Source organism: Ornithodoros turicata, unplaced genomic scaffold (assembly GCF_037126465.1).
Source record: "Ornithodoros turicata isolate Travis unplaced genomic scaffold, ASM3712646v1 Chromosome26, whole genome shotgun sequence".
Classification (NCBI taxonomy): Eukaryota; Metazoa; Arthropoda; class Arachnida; order Ixodida; family Argasidae; genus Ornithodoros; species Ornithodoros turicata.
In genome coordinates, this window is record NW_026999348.1 from 395,766 (window position 1) to 411,148 (window position 15,383).

The window sequence follows — 15,383 nt, forward strand, 5'->3', positions numbered from 1 at the left end:
CAATTAAGGAAGAGTCAATGTATTATTCATGGGGCACGTTTTGTCCAGTAAACCGCCGCAGTCATGACACAATACGCCGAGCTCATGATAGTAGGACGATTCCGCGTGGCCCGACACGTTTTTTACATGAATTAGCACAGTTTTTTTTGTTTATGCAAATGCGAATACATGGAGTTATATGGGAGGAATACAAAAGGCGTCCAAGGATCTCCTGCGACAAATTCAATGCTTAAAAACAGTTTCAAGCCATGTATTTAGGGTCTCTGATTACCATACAAGTTAGATTGCAACCTTAGGCGCCGTAATATCGGAGATGCACTGGACCAAAATATGGCCATCTGTGAACAAAAATTTCTCTTTTGCGTGACCTGTGTTTGCCGTGCATGGACGAAACCGTCATATCATTGAATGGGAGTGCAAAAACAAGCAAAGTAGAAATGTCCCCAGCGATCTGGCTATCGTAAGAAGCAAAGTGATCCCGGAGAACGTGCTTCCCTTTCAAGCAAGTGTTCCTCCCATCTATTTCCGCAACAACTATGTGGTCCTTTGTTTTAGGTAATTTGTAGGTTACCACTTTGTTTACACTGAAGTACGTTAGCATTGCTTTCTACCTTCTTCCATTGTAATTACATGACCACTCAATTGCAAAATTTTCACGTCTAGTCTTCTTTTCTTTTTTTCGTTCTTGTTCCAGGTGATAAACTGTTCGGCATCCTCCGATATCCACACGAGAACAATGTTGTTGCTGTCATTCACAAACACTGGCTTAAAGATAGCTTTTGCATGTGGCCTCCGAAGGTCTCGTCAAGCAGGTTAGCACAAATGGTCAAGAATGGTGTGCAGCCTGATGCCACGTGGATAAAACTAACCTATGTGGAACTTGGCTGGTTCTGTGAGTCAAGGCTTATTTGTTTGGTGTAGTTCTTAGAATATAGTAGTATAGGAAGCAACCTCATCCATTGTCTCGTTCTAGCATCCTATGAGGAAGCACGCAGAAAACTTCCAATGGCAGAGGTGACGTCCGACCTGCAGAGCGACACAGATTTGGGGAGGGGGAAGAGAAAGAGGTATCGCACGCAAGAAAATTCCAGTACTGATTATGAAGATTTCGAAGATGTTCCTCGTCCTCCAACACCACCATGCTTTGGAGACGGTATAATGCCATATTCACTGTTCACGTAATCCCAGCTCTGTTCTGTTGCTCTGATTGTGAGAATTATACCTGGCATAGCGTGATGTCTATACTGATATTGAATATTTGTTCTCTGTGATTAATCGTGTGCTAATTTGCTCTCTCGTGACCGTAGATTTCCAAACAGACTGCACAAGGCGGGCTACCGATTCACCCCTGTCATACACTGTCCTCGGTGCCGCTCAAGGTTGTTGTACCTTCCTTCCTCAGATCACACTAATTGCTCTATAACATGCATCTTTTAGCTGTCCGTGTTCAATCGTTAAAATTGTATAACTATGACCTTGGAACTTGCAGGCACACAAAGTGCACCACAAGTGTTTTTTGAGAACGAGAGGCCGAGTGCTGGTTCATCAGGTAACTACCTTGCTGGTGTAAAAAGGTGCCTTGCTTGTTGCCAGTTGCTGCATGTATAATTCCTAATCAACAAAAAACACTAAGGATAGAGTGGGAAGCAATTCACGGTGCCACCTTGTGCAAAGTGACTAGTGACTTACTTCCTTTGTGCACTCTCCGAAATCTTGCATGATCGTTTGTGTAACTAATCTCACATCACACAGCTCCTGCCATGACATCGAGAGCTAAGACACACTGCAGTGCGGACCAGCTCCACTTCGCGGCAGATGAGCATTTCAGCAGTAAGACCGCTCTTTTATCACTTCTCACTCCTAAAAGGGTGCCATGGGGGCAAACGATGGCTGCAAAAGTTGTTCACCAAAAACTGCGTTCCAAGGCTGTGCTTTAAAAGTTATCACAACGCCTATAACTATAACAGCAATTGATGCGCCGCAAAAATCGTAAATGTTGTTGAAATTTCGGCATATTAAGCAGTTCGGAGCACCTAAGTGACATGAACGAAGCCATTCCTTAGTCGCCATCTTCGCACTTTGGCTGCTGTGTTCTCTTCCAGCTAAGTTCTTAAACTTTATTCGTCAATTTCAGCTGAAGTCTGTGCAGGAGGGGTAAATGAAGTTGGACACCATGGATATAGTTTTTCTCGCAGAGGTAGAGTGAAGGGACTTCTTCTTTCTAAGTGCATTGGCTTCAGCCCTTATCGATTTGACGTGCAACACTGATGTAGTTACAGAACCATTTGACACACGCGAGTCTTCAGGTGATTACCATCGTTTTTCGGCTCCCCTCGAACCAGTGAGGCGCCCTGCACCCTTCCGAGAGGTTTCACAAAATCAACTTCAGCCCATACGCCGGGGAGCAGATCATCCTCAACCTCTGCCAGGAAGTCACCTCGCACAAAGTGAACACGGTGTGTGTAGGAATGTATCTGATATCCAATAACAGGTAACATCATGTCAATTCTTTCTAGCAATGTGTGCCGAGAGCAGGGGCCGACCTGACGAATGGTTGTCGCACATCAATGCTGAAGGCTGTCGTGATAACGGTAATAATATTTTGTGCTGTGTTTACTACATGTCAACTATTACTTTTTAGTACATACTACACCCCAGTGAGAGAAATACCTCCTGCAGTGTTATTGTTAAATATTCCAAACCTTCTTTCGTCACAGTTCCCTATGACAGCCACGATGGAGGCTCTCAAGCATGGCCAGGAGTACGTCGGGCGAACACTATTGAACGCGCTGCCCCCGGTAAGTGAATTTGTCCGTAATCGCTTAGCAATGCTGGTGTGGAAATTCTGTTATGTTCTCTCTTTGCTTATGCAGCATGGATTATGGTAAGCAGTCTTGCTTTGACGAACATCAATGCCCAGCAAACGTTGCATAAATTTCAGTTCCGATACATGCGAAGTAGCAAAAAATCAGGTTGTAGGGATGTGGAGCCCGCAGGCTCTTAATTGCTTTCTCTGACGACAAGTAGCGGTTTAAAGATATCAACACAAAATGTGCAGCATGAAGGCTGTATGATAACTCGTGGTGGCTACTTTCGCTTTACGTCGAGATGCAGCTATGATCATAAGTGACGCGGCAGCGGTAGTCTCAGCAGTGAAGTTTCACAGTCTTTAATTCACGCTGCGTGTTTTGCAAATAAATTTTTGCGGATTCACGAAAAACTAAGAGCCTTATGTGTATTCCATACTCGGAACAAAATTCCTTCGTGTACAAATTGCTGGGAAATCTACTCCCTGTAAATTGGTTATGATGGTCACAGTATACAGGGTGATCTTTTTGTTGGAAGCACAAGGCTTCACAAACAGAGCATTACAAGCAGAAAGGGCGCTACTTTCCTGCTCATTGAGTTAGAAACAGATGCTACTTATTATGTAGCACCTGTTTTTAACTCAAGTAGCAGGAAAGTTACCCTCGTTTTGCTTTTATTGCACTCTTTGTGAAGCGCTGTGTTTCCAATAAAAAGTCACCCTGTATGCACTTCATTGCCACATCACATTCAGCTTTCCAGTCTGATATCCTAAGGATGATTCATACCATCAAGCTCACCCTGGAGCATCATACAGCGCTACTTAATCTGATGTTGGCCAAATTTGCAACAGCTCCTGCAGAGCAGGCTCCAAGTGATGATCCTCTTGCTGAACCATTCCAAGACCTTCAAGCGTTCCTGCAGTTCGACGCCCGATACTCAGCTCAAGCACAGAGGATGGAGATGGTGCGCTTTGCGATATTGCTTTCTTTCACATACGGCTTTAAGCTTACTGTGAGCACAAACATGGAGGAATGGGTTCAGTGAATATTCAGCTGGTATGCGCTTTCGCAGGTGTCTTTTGTTGCAGCATTCATGTTGTACAAAAAAAATCAGTGGGTGAAGTTTTTTTCTGACTTTATCTATCGCCAAATTGGGGGTAAGTGTGTGGCTCAAAATTCGGGAGTATTTGGGTTATATTCATTCTAGGTTGCCACGCCGTGAGTGAAAACTGGCGGAATTTTGGCATATTTGCGTTGTGTTCATCTCACTATTGGAGCAGCTCTCGGGTATGCAATAGTAGACACAATGCTCCAAGCGGAATCAGTATTCGATCCCCATCCTTAGATGCGTTTCACCAAAATTGTCATAAGCAGTATGCACGGCATGAATCGGAGCGGAGACCCCTGCCTCGTGAACAGTGCATGCACCTGGCTTGCTTTATTTTTTACATGGTTGTTCCATACTTTTTTTCTGTTGCAGGAAAATGCCCTGATGCGATATGGAGGAACCGACGAAAAAGACACCACAAAACGGATCCTGTCACATTTGATGTCTGACACAGTTGCACAACAGTTCAGCTATAGAGGGCGCAAGGGAAAGGAAAACTTCAGCGCTCTCAATATGTGCAAGATCATCATTAGTAAGTATGATATGTTATGTGTTCCTGGCCATGTACCCAGGCCACGCATAGTCAAGCAGCGAAAATGCACAATTTGGTCTCCCTTAGATGTAGACGCATTTGCTGTTATAACGAATCCGCATACAAGAGCAGGGATGAAACAAGAGGCAGAACTGCACCGCTTCACCCTTCAGGATGTCAGTTCCTTCCAGGCTCTTAGCCTGGGAGTGGGAACATGACAATAACAGCACGAAAAAGGATGCAATGCTTCCAAGCATGTGCACTTGGGACTTATATTATTGGTGTCACTTTTTTCGCAACCTTCTCGGTGCTCATAATTCGATAACAAAAAAAGAACTGCGGCACCAACAATGGAACACCACCTCGTGATCCGGTTCCCAAAGTTACTGTGTCACATGGTGTTTAAAATGAATCCTTTAGCTGCATTATTTCAAGGGTTCTGCGGAGCAAACAAGAGACTACAGGAGGAAAAGAAGACTGGACAGGCGCTCACTCAACGGAAAGTTTAATGACAGTAGTGCGCATATTGCTGGAACAACAAACCTGTGTCTTGAGTGTGCTGTTTTTTTTTCTCTCTCCGCCCGTGCGCAGCAATGTGTCCCTTTAAACTACAAGCAGTGCACCTTCATGAACAGCAACCACTTGCGCAACACCACAAAGTAAAGTATGATGTGCTAATGCATCCTGTAAGGGAAGCTTCTGTTTCAGTTTCCGATAAAAAACTTTTCCCCCACCCCCCGGGACACTGCACTGCAATCCAAAGGGGGTTCCCCGCATTGAGCGCTTAGAAAATTTCGCATTTGCATTCCTCTCGCTAGTTGCTTCTACCCAGGCAGGATATTCTGTGCATCTTGTGTGTCACTAAAGCAATGTTTATTTGGTTGCTTTCATGTTAATTGTCTGGCCTTTTACTTGAACAGTTTTCTTATATTGCTGTTATTTGCTGTAGTTATCGCGCTTACTAACATTAGGTGATTTCTGTTTCAGGATCCGTGCTCAAGAACCCACGGGCCAAAGGTGTAACTGAGGCGCAGGTCGAAGAATACATCAAGTCGTGGTTGGCGCATGCGACAGAGCGAGTGCAGAGGGCAGGTCCGACAGAAGACGCTTAAGGTGAGACCAGTGTAGCCGCCGTTGTGTGAAAAAGTTTTTTTATGTGCTCGTTTATAGGCGAACATTCCAACTTTGTGATCCGCATGTATGTTTATATATCTGCGTGCCGGCAGACTTCCAGAGAAACATTTCTTTTTGTGTTTAGATATTGAGTCATCTGGTTTCTATTTCGTGTGATGACACGCAGGTACGCTTCACGAAACCCTCATATTATAGGTAGAAATCAGTACTGCTTTTCTTGCATTATGGTGTTGTCTCAGCAGGGAAACTTTAGCCCACGTCTTTGTTCAGCAGCTCTGCCAGTCATCGTGCCATTCTTAGAATCTGTGTGCTTTAACTCTCAGCGGTTAAGCGGTCTCAGTCACTCAGCGGTTATAAATGTCTGCTGCACTGCACACATGAGCCCTTCACGATGATAACCATTCGTACGAAGTTTTATTGGAACCATTAGCAGTCACAAAAACCTTGCAGAAACTACAATATTGTCAATTTGACCTCACCGCATGCACAAGATGCAACGTGTGTAATCTGCTTGAAGTGCAGTTTGTGTGTTTCAGTGACAGATGCTCATGTCTTATTGTAGCACCTGTGTTTAGTTGCATGAACCTGGGTCACTATAGAGAGTAAACCACACCATTGTGCAACACGGTAAAGAGGGGAGGGGATAGGGCGTGCAGCGAGCCAGTGTGAGCTGGGCGTGACGTACATCCAGTTGCGAGAGCAATTTTCGCTGTGGTTTCACATTGCATCTGCACAAGAATGCACACACTCCTGCCTGAAATTAGTTGATATTTCTGTTAACTTTGTGTCTGAACCTCACCCATGTGAATTATGCCTAAGGTCACAGCTTCACTATTGAATACAAGTGTGATTTGTGCTGTATACCTGGACCAGTTGATGGTTTCACACACATGTAATGTTGCACAATATGTGCATCCATTCTATCACTGAAACCATGAGCTACAACAAGCACCATGCGATTTTCTGTTCCGCATGTAGGGTGACTTGAAATTACCTACAGCACTGACCAACCTAGCTAGTTGAGAAATACTCTTTTGAAGTAAAGAGGTAACCCCAGGTACCCCTGAACGAGTAAATAAATAAAAGTAAACGGGTAAAAAATCTTGCGATTTAATCCTTTGTGACAGGTTCTATCCCCACAAAAAATACCAATAAGTTTTGGCGAATAGTTGTCAACGTGCAAAATTCTGGACAAGATGGGTCTGATTTTTGGAAGGCGACTGATGAGTGACACCCTCCAGGCTGTCGTTGCTTACATATTTTACTCATAGCCGTAGGATTCTAGTCATTTACCACAAGTATTATGGCCAATGTAGTTGTAGCTTCTGATACTGTTTCAAGCGAACAAATTTTTATTGCACGATGTGCTGGAGTTCAAACTGAGGCATAAGCCTTAGTGATATTTTGTGACCACCACTTATATGTAATTTGTTCCTCACTTGCTCTTGTAGCCACTTACCACCAGTCAAGGTTTTTTTAGCTCTTCATGCTATTTTATGCAAGTGAATTTAGGTCTTTGTCGCTGTGGAATACATACTTCAGTGCGACCACAGCACCAGTCTGTGATATTTTGTGGGCAACGCTTGTGTAATTATGCTCATTGTGTACAATACTCAACTGTACGGTTTCTTCATTTTTTTACGTTTTCGCTTTCCCATAAGCATTCTATTCATGCCATTTGCTGATGTTTAGTCATCAGCGGTTAGTTTATTTTCTTTGCTGTTTCACTTGAAATAGCTCTAAATTGACAGTCTGTCAAGCAAGTGTGCTCAGTAACAAAGCTGTTATTGATATTTGTGTTCATTTAGGGTCCTTAAGTGATAATCAGACACGGAGTGTTTGCTTCCTTTTCTTGCAAGAACTAATTTTTGACTGTGTGTCAAGCAGGCGATGGTCAGCTGATCAGAATGCCTGCAAACTGTGATATTTGGTTGTTCTGCATATGCAGCCGTTTAGCGTTTTAAGTCATTTAAGAAAGTTATGAACGCCATTACTCTATTTTCAACCATTTGAGGAATGGAAATTTTGGAAAGTTTACAAATTTTTGGAATATGGAAATAAATATTGTAAAAACAACCACAAACTGTGACTACATGTAACATGTACAACCTGGTGTGAGCATATTCTCGCTGCACACGACGCTCCGTGTAGGCTGTCACATTCAATGAAAGCAATGACTGAACGCCATCATTGGAATGACGGTAAGTATCGCGATTTCAACAACTTTTATTCCCAATATCTTGCCTTCGTTTAACATCGGAAAACAAGCGTCGTCTGCCTCTACACCTCAACTACACCTTGCTACCGCGGGAAGTGAAGGGCGGAGCTTCTTGCGGTGAAGAGCGAACGGCAGGAACGCCCCGCCCTACGCAGTGGCTGCTCCGGAGAACGCGCGCGCTATGATCCCAACTTCACCCCACGGGTTATTCGTGAGGGCTCACAGCGAATTCGAAACCGCGGACAAGTTGAGCATTTTTCACGGGTGTTTTCGGGGATTGGCGCACGTCCCAGGTACGATCGCATCATCGCATTTCGTGATTCATCGTTCCTCGCACGTACGGACTTTGGTTTGCTGGGCCCTAACCTTCTTTAGTAACCACAACTGCAGCGGTTGATAGCAAGCACGAACTGAAAATCATGTAGGGACAACATACGACGTGCCATGGAGGAAGAAGAGGAAGAAGAAGGGAAAGCCGTGAACACTTAGCATGCCCCTGAGCTGGTGTAAGAATAACAAAGTTGTAACATGATTGTAATTACAGTGAAAGACTATACGTATATTAGAAGTGGCAATTGGGTTGGTTCATGCTGTCCTACTATCATTTCTACGATTCTGTACTTATTGCTCCAACTCAGCTACTCACAACAGACATGCACGCACAGCCAGATTAGAGGCATTGTGGCATTCGTGATACATAGAGGCATGATTGCAATGCGGATACAGGTGTATATAATAAATGAACTGATTACACAGGGATGTGTATTTCCATTCTTAAGATTTACCTGTGCAGGATATGAGGCTACACAACAAGGATGCACAGATCACACTAGTGTAAACCTGCAGTGTCGTTGACATCTGTGTCATCATCAGGTCGTAACATCAGTGACATCAGTATCATGGCAGCTGTCAGCAATGCATAGCATGTAAGGTTCGCCAGGAATTATTGCAAAAAATGAGCATGCTTGTATAGTCAGATCACGTAATATGTCATACATCTGCAGCCACATCATAATTGTGCCTGTGATTTAGCACATACAATGTCAGTCTGCCGCATTGTGTCAGTCTTCAGCATAGTTGCGTTTCAGACAGAAGTGCTTGTACACTGCAATAGGGTAGAAGAACATAGACGGGCAGAAATCCTGCGAAGGTAGGGAAGTACGAAGAGAGTTGCCTGAGGACGTGAGCCGCCGATATTTCGAACAGTGACCGGTCTTCCTCTGGGCACCGTCCGGTGCCCAGAAGAACAGTCTCTGTACGAAACATTGGCGGCTCTCGTCCTGAGGTAACTCGCAAGGTGGAAAAACAGCACGATCGATAACAATGGGCGTCTGTGATCTACATATATGTCACTGTACTGGTGATTGTGTTACTTGATTCTCTTTGCACCGGTTAATGCATGTCCATCACAGTTCCTGCTTTTCGTTATCCCCTATATGTTACCGAAGTGTAACAATAGCCTTTTTTGCCTCGAGCCACACTCACCACCCAAATGTACAGCAGTAATTTCCACGGCTCAGTGTTGGCATTTCTTATTCCAGTAAGAATGTCATTTACTAAGTCCGCTCTTCATTCTAAACTGCCCAATTGAATTCTGCTCTGTTGCGATATGACATGTCATATGCATCAGAGCCGTGTCTCATGAACAGTGTAGCAAGGATTTATTCTTTCCTTAGCATGTGCACTTCGCAACTAGTACAACAGAGTATCCTACACTCTCGCGAAAAAAAAAACGGATAGTAAGCCTTAAAAACGATGCCATTTCTTTTACTCTTGCTCTGTGCTTCATGAACTCTCGCTTACTGCGTTTAGTAAAGATAAAAAATCTACTCCTTTTTACTCTCATATTAGGAACAGGCCTGGCCTCGTGGTCTTGTATTTTTGTACTCTCAATTGAGACACAATAAACATATCAGTATAAGAATTTGCAGTTTATTGTAGTCGTCAAGCTCTTACACCAACAATTCCAGATAACCATCATATGGTTGTACCAGGCTGTATGAGTAAAACGAATGAACCTCGTTCTTTTCACTAGATGGTGGCAGAGATCATTCCAGCATGTGGCTCGATGGTATTTATTTATTTATTACTGAATGCCCAACAACTCCTGTATGTACTAATCCCAGGTCCCACCACAGATTCATTGCCTATTGGGAAAATAAAACTGCAGTTAGAGAACATTATTTATGAAGCAATAACAACTTACAAGTCACTCGCACAGGTAGGCTGCGCTAGCTGTATATGCATGACAGAGCAGTCTTTTGAACTTTCTTCAACGATGTGTTCCATACAGTAGAAATTTCAGGAGCACGACCTAATGCAGCTGAGGGTTCGTGCGAGGTATTTTGCAGTGGAGCATGACTAGGAGGAGCGTCCTGTGTTCCTGGGGACGCTTAAAATAGAAGTTGCTTGTTAAAAGTAAACAATGATGTGTTTGGGGGTATTGTCAAATAGCTACACGTGTCTGTGCAACGGTATATACCGCAGAACTGACACTGTTTCAAGCGTTTAAATGAGAAAGCTAATCTCAAAATACGGTAGCGCGGTAAGAAATCATGAAATAGTCACAAACGTAACATGGATAGCAAGACCACTTACAGTCCAGGAAGCTCCCTCGTTTTTTAATATGACATTTAACTCAATATTGTTAAACGCGTAAATCATTTTAGCTCTCTAAGAAATAGCATTCTACACGTGTTTTACACCACTACTGCCACTATATAAAAGATCGTTGCCCGTCTTTGCAAGTCAGACTAATCGCATTTCCTTCCTGTCAACACATCGTGCCGTGCGAGATCTGCAATTATCGTTTCAACTGCTATTACAAGAAGTAATTAGGGAACCGTTTACGCAGATGCTCTAACGTCAGGAAAGGCACATCGGAAAAAAATGAAAGAGAAACTAGTCTCACCTATAGCAACATGATCTGCTTGTAGATGGCCACGCATGAGGCACCAGCCCGGTGGGCAATGGCCGTGCCCATTTGCAGCGCGGAGATAGCCGGAACAATCACAACTGTTTCGGCAGCGACTTCGTGCTTTGTCCACTAAATCTTGCGAAGTTCGATGCCGTTTCTTCGTGTCATTACATTTGACACACCGTAAGTCCGTGAAATTTATTGCTCATGACACCGAACCGAAAACGTGACGACCGTTGGATATTGCTGTTGGACTATGTATGATGCAGGCCATCAGACACCAGAATCCACGAGAGTGTTGGTCATTCAAGCCATGATTCAAACGAAAGACAAAGCACACTTAGCAGCTTCTACACGGCACTCCATATGGCGTGCACGCATTTTCAGAAGCGTTCTGGCAGGGCCCGTATATGATATGAAGATTAATATGCGTTAATATAGGCGTAAAGGACTGATATTGCGACGCAAACACTCAGTTTATCCGTCAAGGCGATATCTTATGCGTCAGGATATAAGCGCAAGCTATGCTCCTCGTGCCATTTACGCATAAAACTCCGCCCTTTACGCTTGCAGCAGGCGCGTTTGCTGGTACTTGGAATAAAACATGGTTCTCCGTGATCGATACAGCGTGAGCCATATTGTCTGAAATTTACGCGTAGTAAGGGTTAGATTGGATGTATACGTAAATGTATCCCTTTCTTTCATGAGAGTGTGGCTTATGCTGCTTCTCTGACAAAGGTCGTTCTTGTGGAACTTGCGCCGTGACGTAGTCTGTCATGGAGGAGGTTGATGGGGGCACAGTCGAACTCTCGCAAGGCCTGTTGGAATATACTCGGGCAACCCAAGAGATGTATCGCAGAGCCGAACCGCTCGCGACAGGAAACGACAAAGTGGCCAGCGCTATTCGCCAATGCCACCCTCCTTTTAAGCCTTATTTGCGGGGGTGAAGCTTTTCTTCGCTCGATGACCTTGCTAAGGAAGCCCGTGTCATCCAAGCAGATTTGTTGGCGGAACTACAGTATCGCCCACCGCCTAGGCCGGAACAAACATGGAGCCTAGCTGCGCATGGAACGGGCAGAGACAACCACTAGACGCCGAACTAAGCTCTCGCGGGACGGTTGGGACGCACGGTGGTCCGTCCACCGGACCAGCATACCGTTCTTTGGATCCCTTTTGCATCCTTTTGATCCTGGAGCAAAGGACCTGAGCAGGTCGGCACGAGCACAGCTGCTCAAGCGCGAAGTCGGTGATGCACGTCATGCACCGCGGCAGGACAGGCGCGACTCTCGGGCAGATAATAACGCTGGAACACAACCCCGTTGTTACGGCTGCGGTGAACGCGGTCATTTTGGTCGTAACTGCCCGCAGCAGGCCACCACCACCCCCAGACAACCCCCGCAGGGAAACCCGGCACTCCGGCGGCAGTAATTGGGAATCACTCAGTTCTGTCGTCGGCTGCTGAAAACGTGGATAAGAATCAAGCGAATTCTGTCCTCGATTGCGGGCTCAGTCGGGCGCTTCAGGCCAGGCTGAGGGCCGCTTTGGGCCAACACTCTTTCTTTCCTCTTTCGAGAGGAGGGGTTCTTGATGACCTGAGAGAACTGGTTCACTTGGCAAGCACAGAGTAGGCCTGTTCGGGCTGTACGTTTCCTGTCCTCTTACGCTTGGGTGTTGGTGTACTTGGGTAGAGACCTCAGCCGGCTCGTTCCCATGAGGGGGAGGGGCGGGGCTCCGGCTGTGAGAGGGCCGGGGTGTTGGCGCTACTGCGGCACACTTTGTATTCTGTGCAGGGAACGGGAACGGATGTGAGTCCCGGCCCCTCCCCGTCCCCCGCGGGGGGTGTCTCAGCGCCAGTTACATGGACCTTGGTCTGGGTTCCAGTTTAGCGGTCGACCTGAGACACAATGGAAATATTGGTGCCCTGCTGCCTTGGTGGTGGGGTCTGAAGTAGGAAAACCGAAGGCCTCTGGCGGTTTCGGGACATGTGATCTGTTAACGATATTTATGTGCTCCAGAGACACAGTTTCCTGTCGTGTGGATTGAGACTAGGTTTTTGTTTGTCGACTGTTCGAGTGGCCTGCGGCCCTGGGTCCGGATCGGGTGCCCAGTTGTGCCTGCAGTTTGAGGGCTGTGTGCGGAGTGGGCTGCCGCGTGCCGAGCCCATGAGGGTCAGTTTGTCGGGCACAGCTTCAAGTGGGGGGCTACGTGGTCGCTTTGGTTGCCTCATGTTTGTGTTGGAGGTATACGCTACCTTTGCATAAGTTGCGTGATCTCTTGGCCTGGGTTGTCACTGATGGTGTTGGTGGGGGGTTGAGCCGGAGCATTGCCGGGGGTTGAGAGGTGCCTACTACGTTACCGGATGTTTTTTTCCTCCTCTTGGACCTTCATTTTCTTTTCATCTTGGACCTTTTAGTGGTGGTGGTGGTCCTATCACGTGTTTTTTTTTTTTTGCCTTGGGAATGGGCATGGTGAGGCTGTGGTCACCGGTGTGGCTTGACGTCTTTATGTGTTTTTTTCTTTTCTGCGGGGTGTGTGGAGCATGGGGTAGTACCCGTCTGGCATGATCCTAAAGTTTTTGCTGAGGATTATTGGCAACTCCCTCCCCTTGGGTCAGTGTCAGAATCCTGTTTGGTAGGGTACAGGCGAGCCCTTCGCCGGGGGCACCACCAAAGTCTTTGACAGATGAGTATTGGCGACTACCTCGCCGGGTGGTGTCCCATAGCTCTACTCCCCCCGCGAGGATCTGTTTTGATTTTTTTATCCCCCTTTTTTTTCTTTCTTTGCTATATCCGGTCTGTCTCGTCAGTGATTGAAATCCCTGTTCTTGGTGTGGGGATGGATCTCCTGGGTGGCCCGAAAAGCACTACGAACTGGGTACAGCTGTGCGATGCACGGGTGCGGCTCAGGGCTGTCATGGGGATCGGCCTGTCTGCACACACTCTAGGGTTGGGGTTGTTTTTCCCTGACTTGGGGGTTGCCCTCTCAGTACCTTGTAGCAGGAGTGGTTCAGTAGGTGAATGATGCTGTAGTGTTCACGGCACTGGTTGGCGTGATGGGGTAGTACATTGGTACACGGTGCTAGGCTGTTCCTCTGGGTGAGGATAATAATTTGGATAGTGGCTGGCTCAAGCGGGGTTTGAGTCCCCACTTGGTTGGGTTTGTTGCTGGCATGGAAATCATGTAGAGTGCGTGGCCTCAAGTGTCCCATTCGGCTACTAAGTTGTGTGGGGTATGGGGACCCTGCGGGGCGGGTGGCATGCCGGCCCTACGGGTGGTTACGCGTAAGCTGCAGCCCGGAGGGCAGGCATGTCACTTGCCCTGCTGGGCTGGGGAGCTCGCGTTGGGGTAACGAGTTTAGTCTGTGGGTTGTGGTTGGCGTCGGGTCATGGGGTTTAATTAGGTCGTTTGGTGGGCCGTTGAACGTGGCGGGCCGTAGGTTGCCGTTGTGTGTCACAGTGGTACAGCGCACACTCTGGGTTTGGGCTTGCAGCTGCCACGGGGGCTGGTGACCGCTGCCCAGTCTGGTTTATAGTTTTTTATATATAGTTTATATGTTTTGCTTCTGTTTTTTGTGGATGGGGTTTCCTATTGGTATATTACTCCGAACTACAGGTTTTCCCGGCGATTTTAATCCAAGTTCCAGCTAAATTAATCCACGCCCCATAAAGTTTGCATGCATGTGGATTAATTTCGATGGCGCTTGGATTAAAATCACCGGGAAAACCTGTAGTTGCCTAGTCTGTGGTTGGACTTGTGGTGTGGGGGGGGGGTTTGGTGATGTGGTGTGCACAGTTTCGGGGGTGCTTCGGTAACGTGTGTAACAGTTTTTGGTGATGCATTTCAGGTGTCTTGCATGGGTTCCTGTAGGTTTGTCATGTTTGGGGTTGGACTCGTTCATTTTTTTTCTTTTTTTCCCTTCCCTCTCTCATGATGTTGCATATTAACCAAATTTTTCAGTTTTTTTTCTTTTATTGTTTTTGCCCAGTTGGGCTTTAGGGGGGTGTACGGGTGGGAGTTTCCATGGTTTTCTTTTCCGCTTTTTTTAAAGTGGGTAACCCAGGGTAACTTTGCTGTTGTAATGTATGTGTTTGTGGTGTTCGTTTGGTTTTGTATTATTTTCCTGTATATTGGTTGTTATGGGTTGGCTGGTGGTTATCATCCTATCATGAAACTCGTGCAGGTGGATGGAGCATGCAGAGGGGAAGTCGTCTTGCCTCGGGGATGCTTGCCTGGCCTCTGTAAATGAAAAGACATGGGATCCCTGGAGGAGTTCGTCTTGGAAGAGTTTTGAGCTGGTACTCGCCTTGACGTGGTGCCCAGTTTGTGTAATAAATGATGTTGGTTTGTTGGGCCCGCTGTCTCCGCTGCGGTTTCGCTAAGCATCTATATCTCAATTACTGTTTCTGTTTTCTTTTCTGTTCTTCTGGCTTGGGGGGGGTTGCTGTCACGCTTTATTTTTTCTTATCTGTGATCTATTTTTTTTTACTTTCCAGCTTTCCTTTATTTTTCTGCTTCTCCTCGGCTACCCTTCCTGCGATACTTGTGGGGTGCGGAGGGGGTAGTCTTTCTTGTTTCTTTTTTATTCTCTATTTTCTGATCCTTAATGATAACGTAGTGGCCTCGGTCCCGCTCGCATGTCGAGCGCTCTATGACATATGCAACATTGG

The 15,383-nt window shown here is 46.1% G+C and overlaps 2 protein-coding genes across 2 annotated transcripts; both read left to right on the forward strand.

Moving 5' to 3' along the window:
- Positions 1 to 518: 518 nt before the first annotated feature.
- LOC135373581 (uncharacterized) lies at positions 519 to 3,360 on the forward strand. The gene is made up of 11 exons (XM_064606680.1): positions 519 to 555; positions 695 to 892; positions 974 to 1,153; positions 1,308 to 1,379; positions 1,490 to 1,549; positions 1,753 to 1,830; positions 2,135 to 2,197; positions 2,343 to 2,456; positions 2,517 to 2,591; positions 2,718 to 2,798; positions 2,874 to 3,360. The coding sequence occupies exons 1-11, from the start codon at positions 537 to 539 to the stop codon at positions 3,002 to 3,004; spliced, it is 1,071 nt and encodes a 356-aa protein (XP_064462750.1). The 5' UTR covers positions 519 to 536; the 3' UTR covers positions 3,005 to 3,360.
- A 176-nt stretch (positions 3,361 to 3,536) lies between these two features.
- LOC135373582 (uncharacterized) lies at positions 3,537 to 15,036 on the forward strand. The gene is made up of 4 exons (XM_064606681.1): positions 3,537 to 3,771; positions 4,288 to 4,447; positions 5,435 to 5,560; positions 14,897 to 15,036. Exons 1-3 carry the CDS (start codon positions 3,583 to 3,585, stop codon positions 5,557 to 5,559), a joined length of 474 nt encoding a protein of 157 aa, XP_064462751.1. The 5' UTR covers positions 3,537 to 3,582; the 3' UTR covers position 5,560; positions 14,897 to 15,036.
- Positions 15,037 to 15,383: the final 347 nt, after the last annotated feature.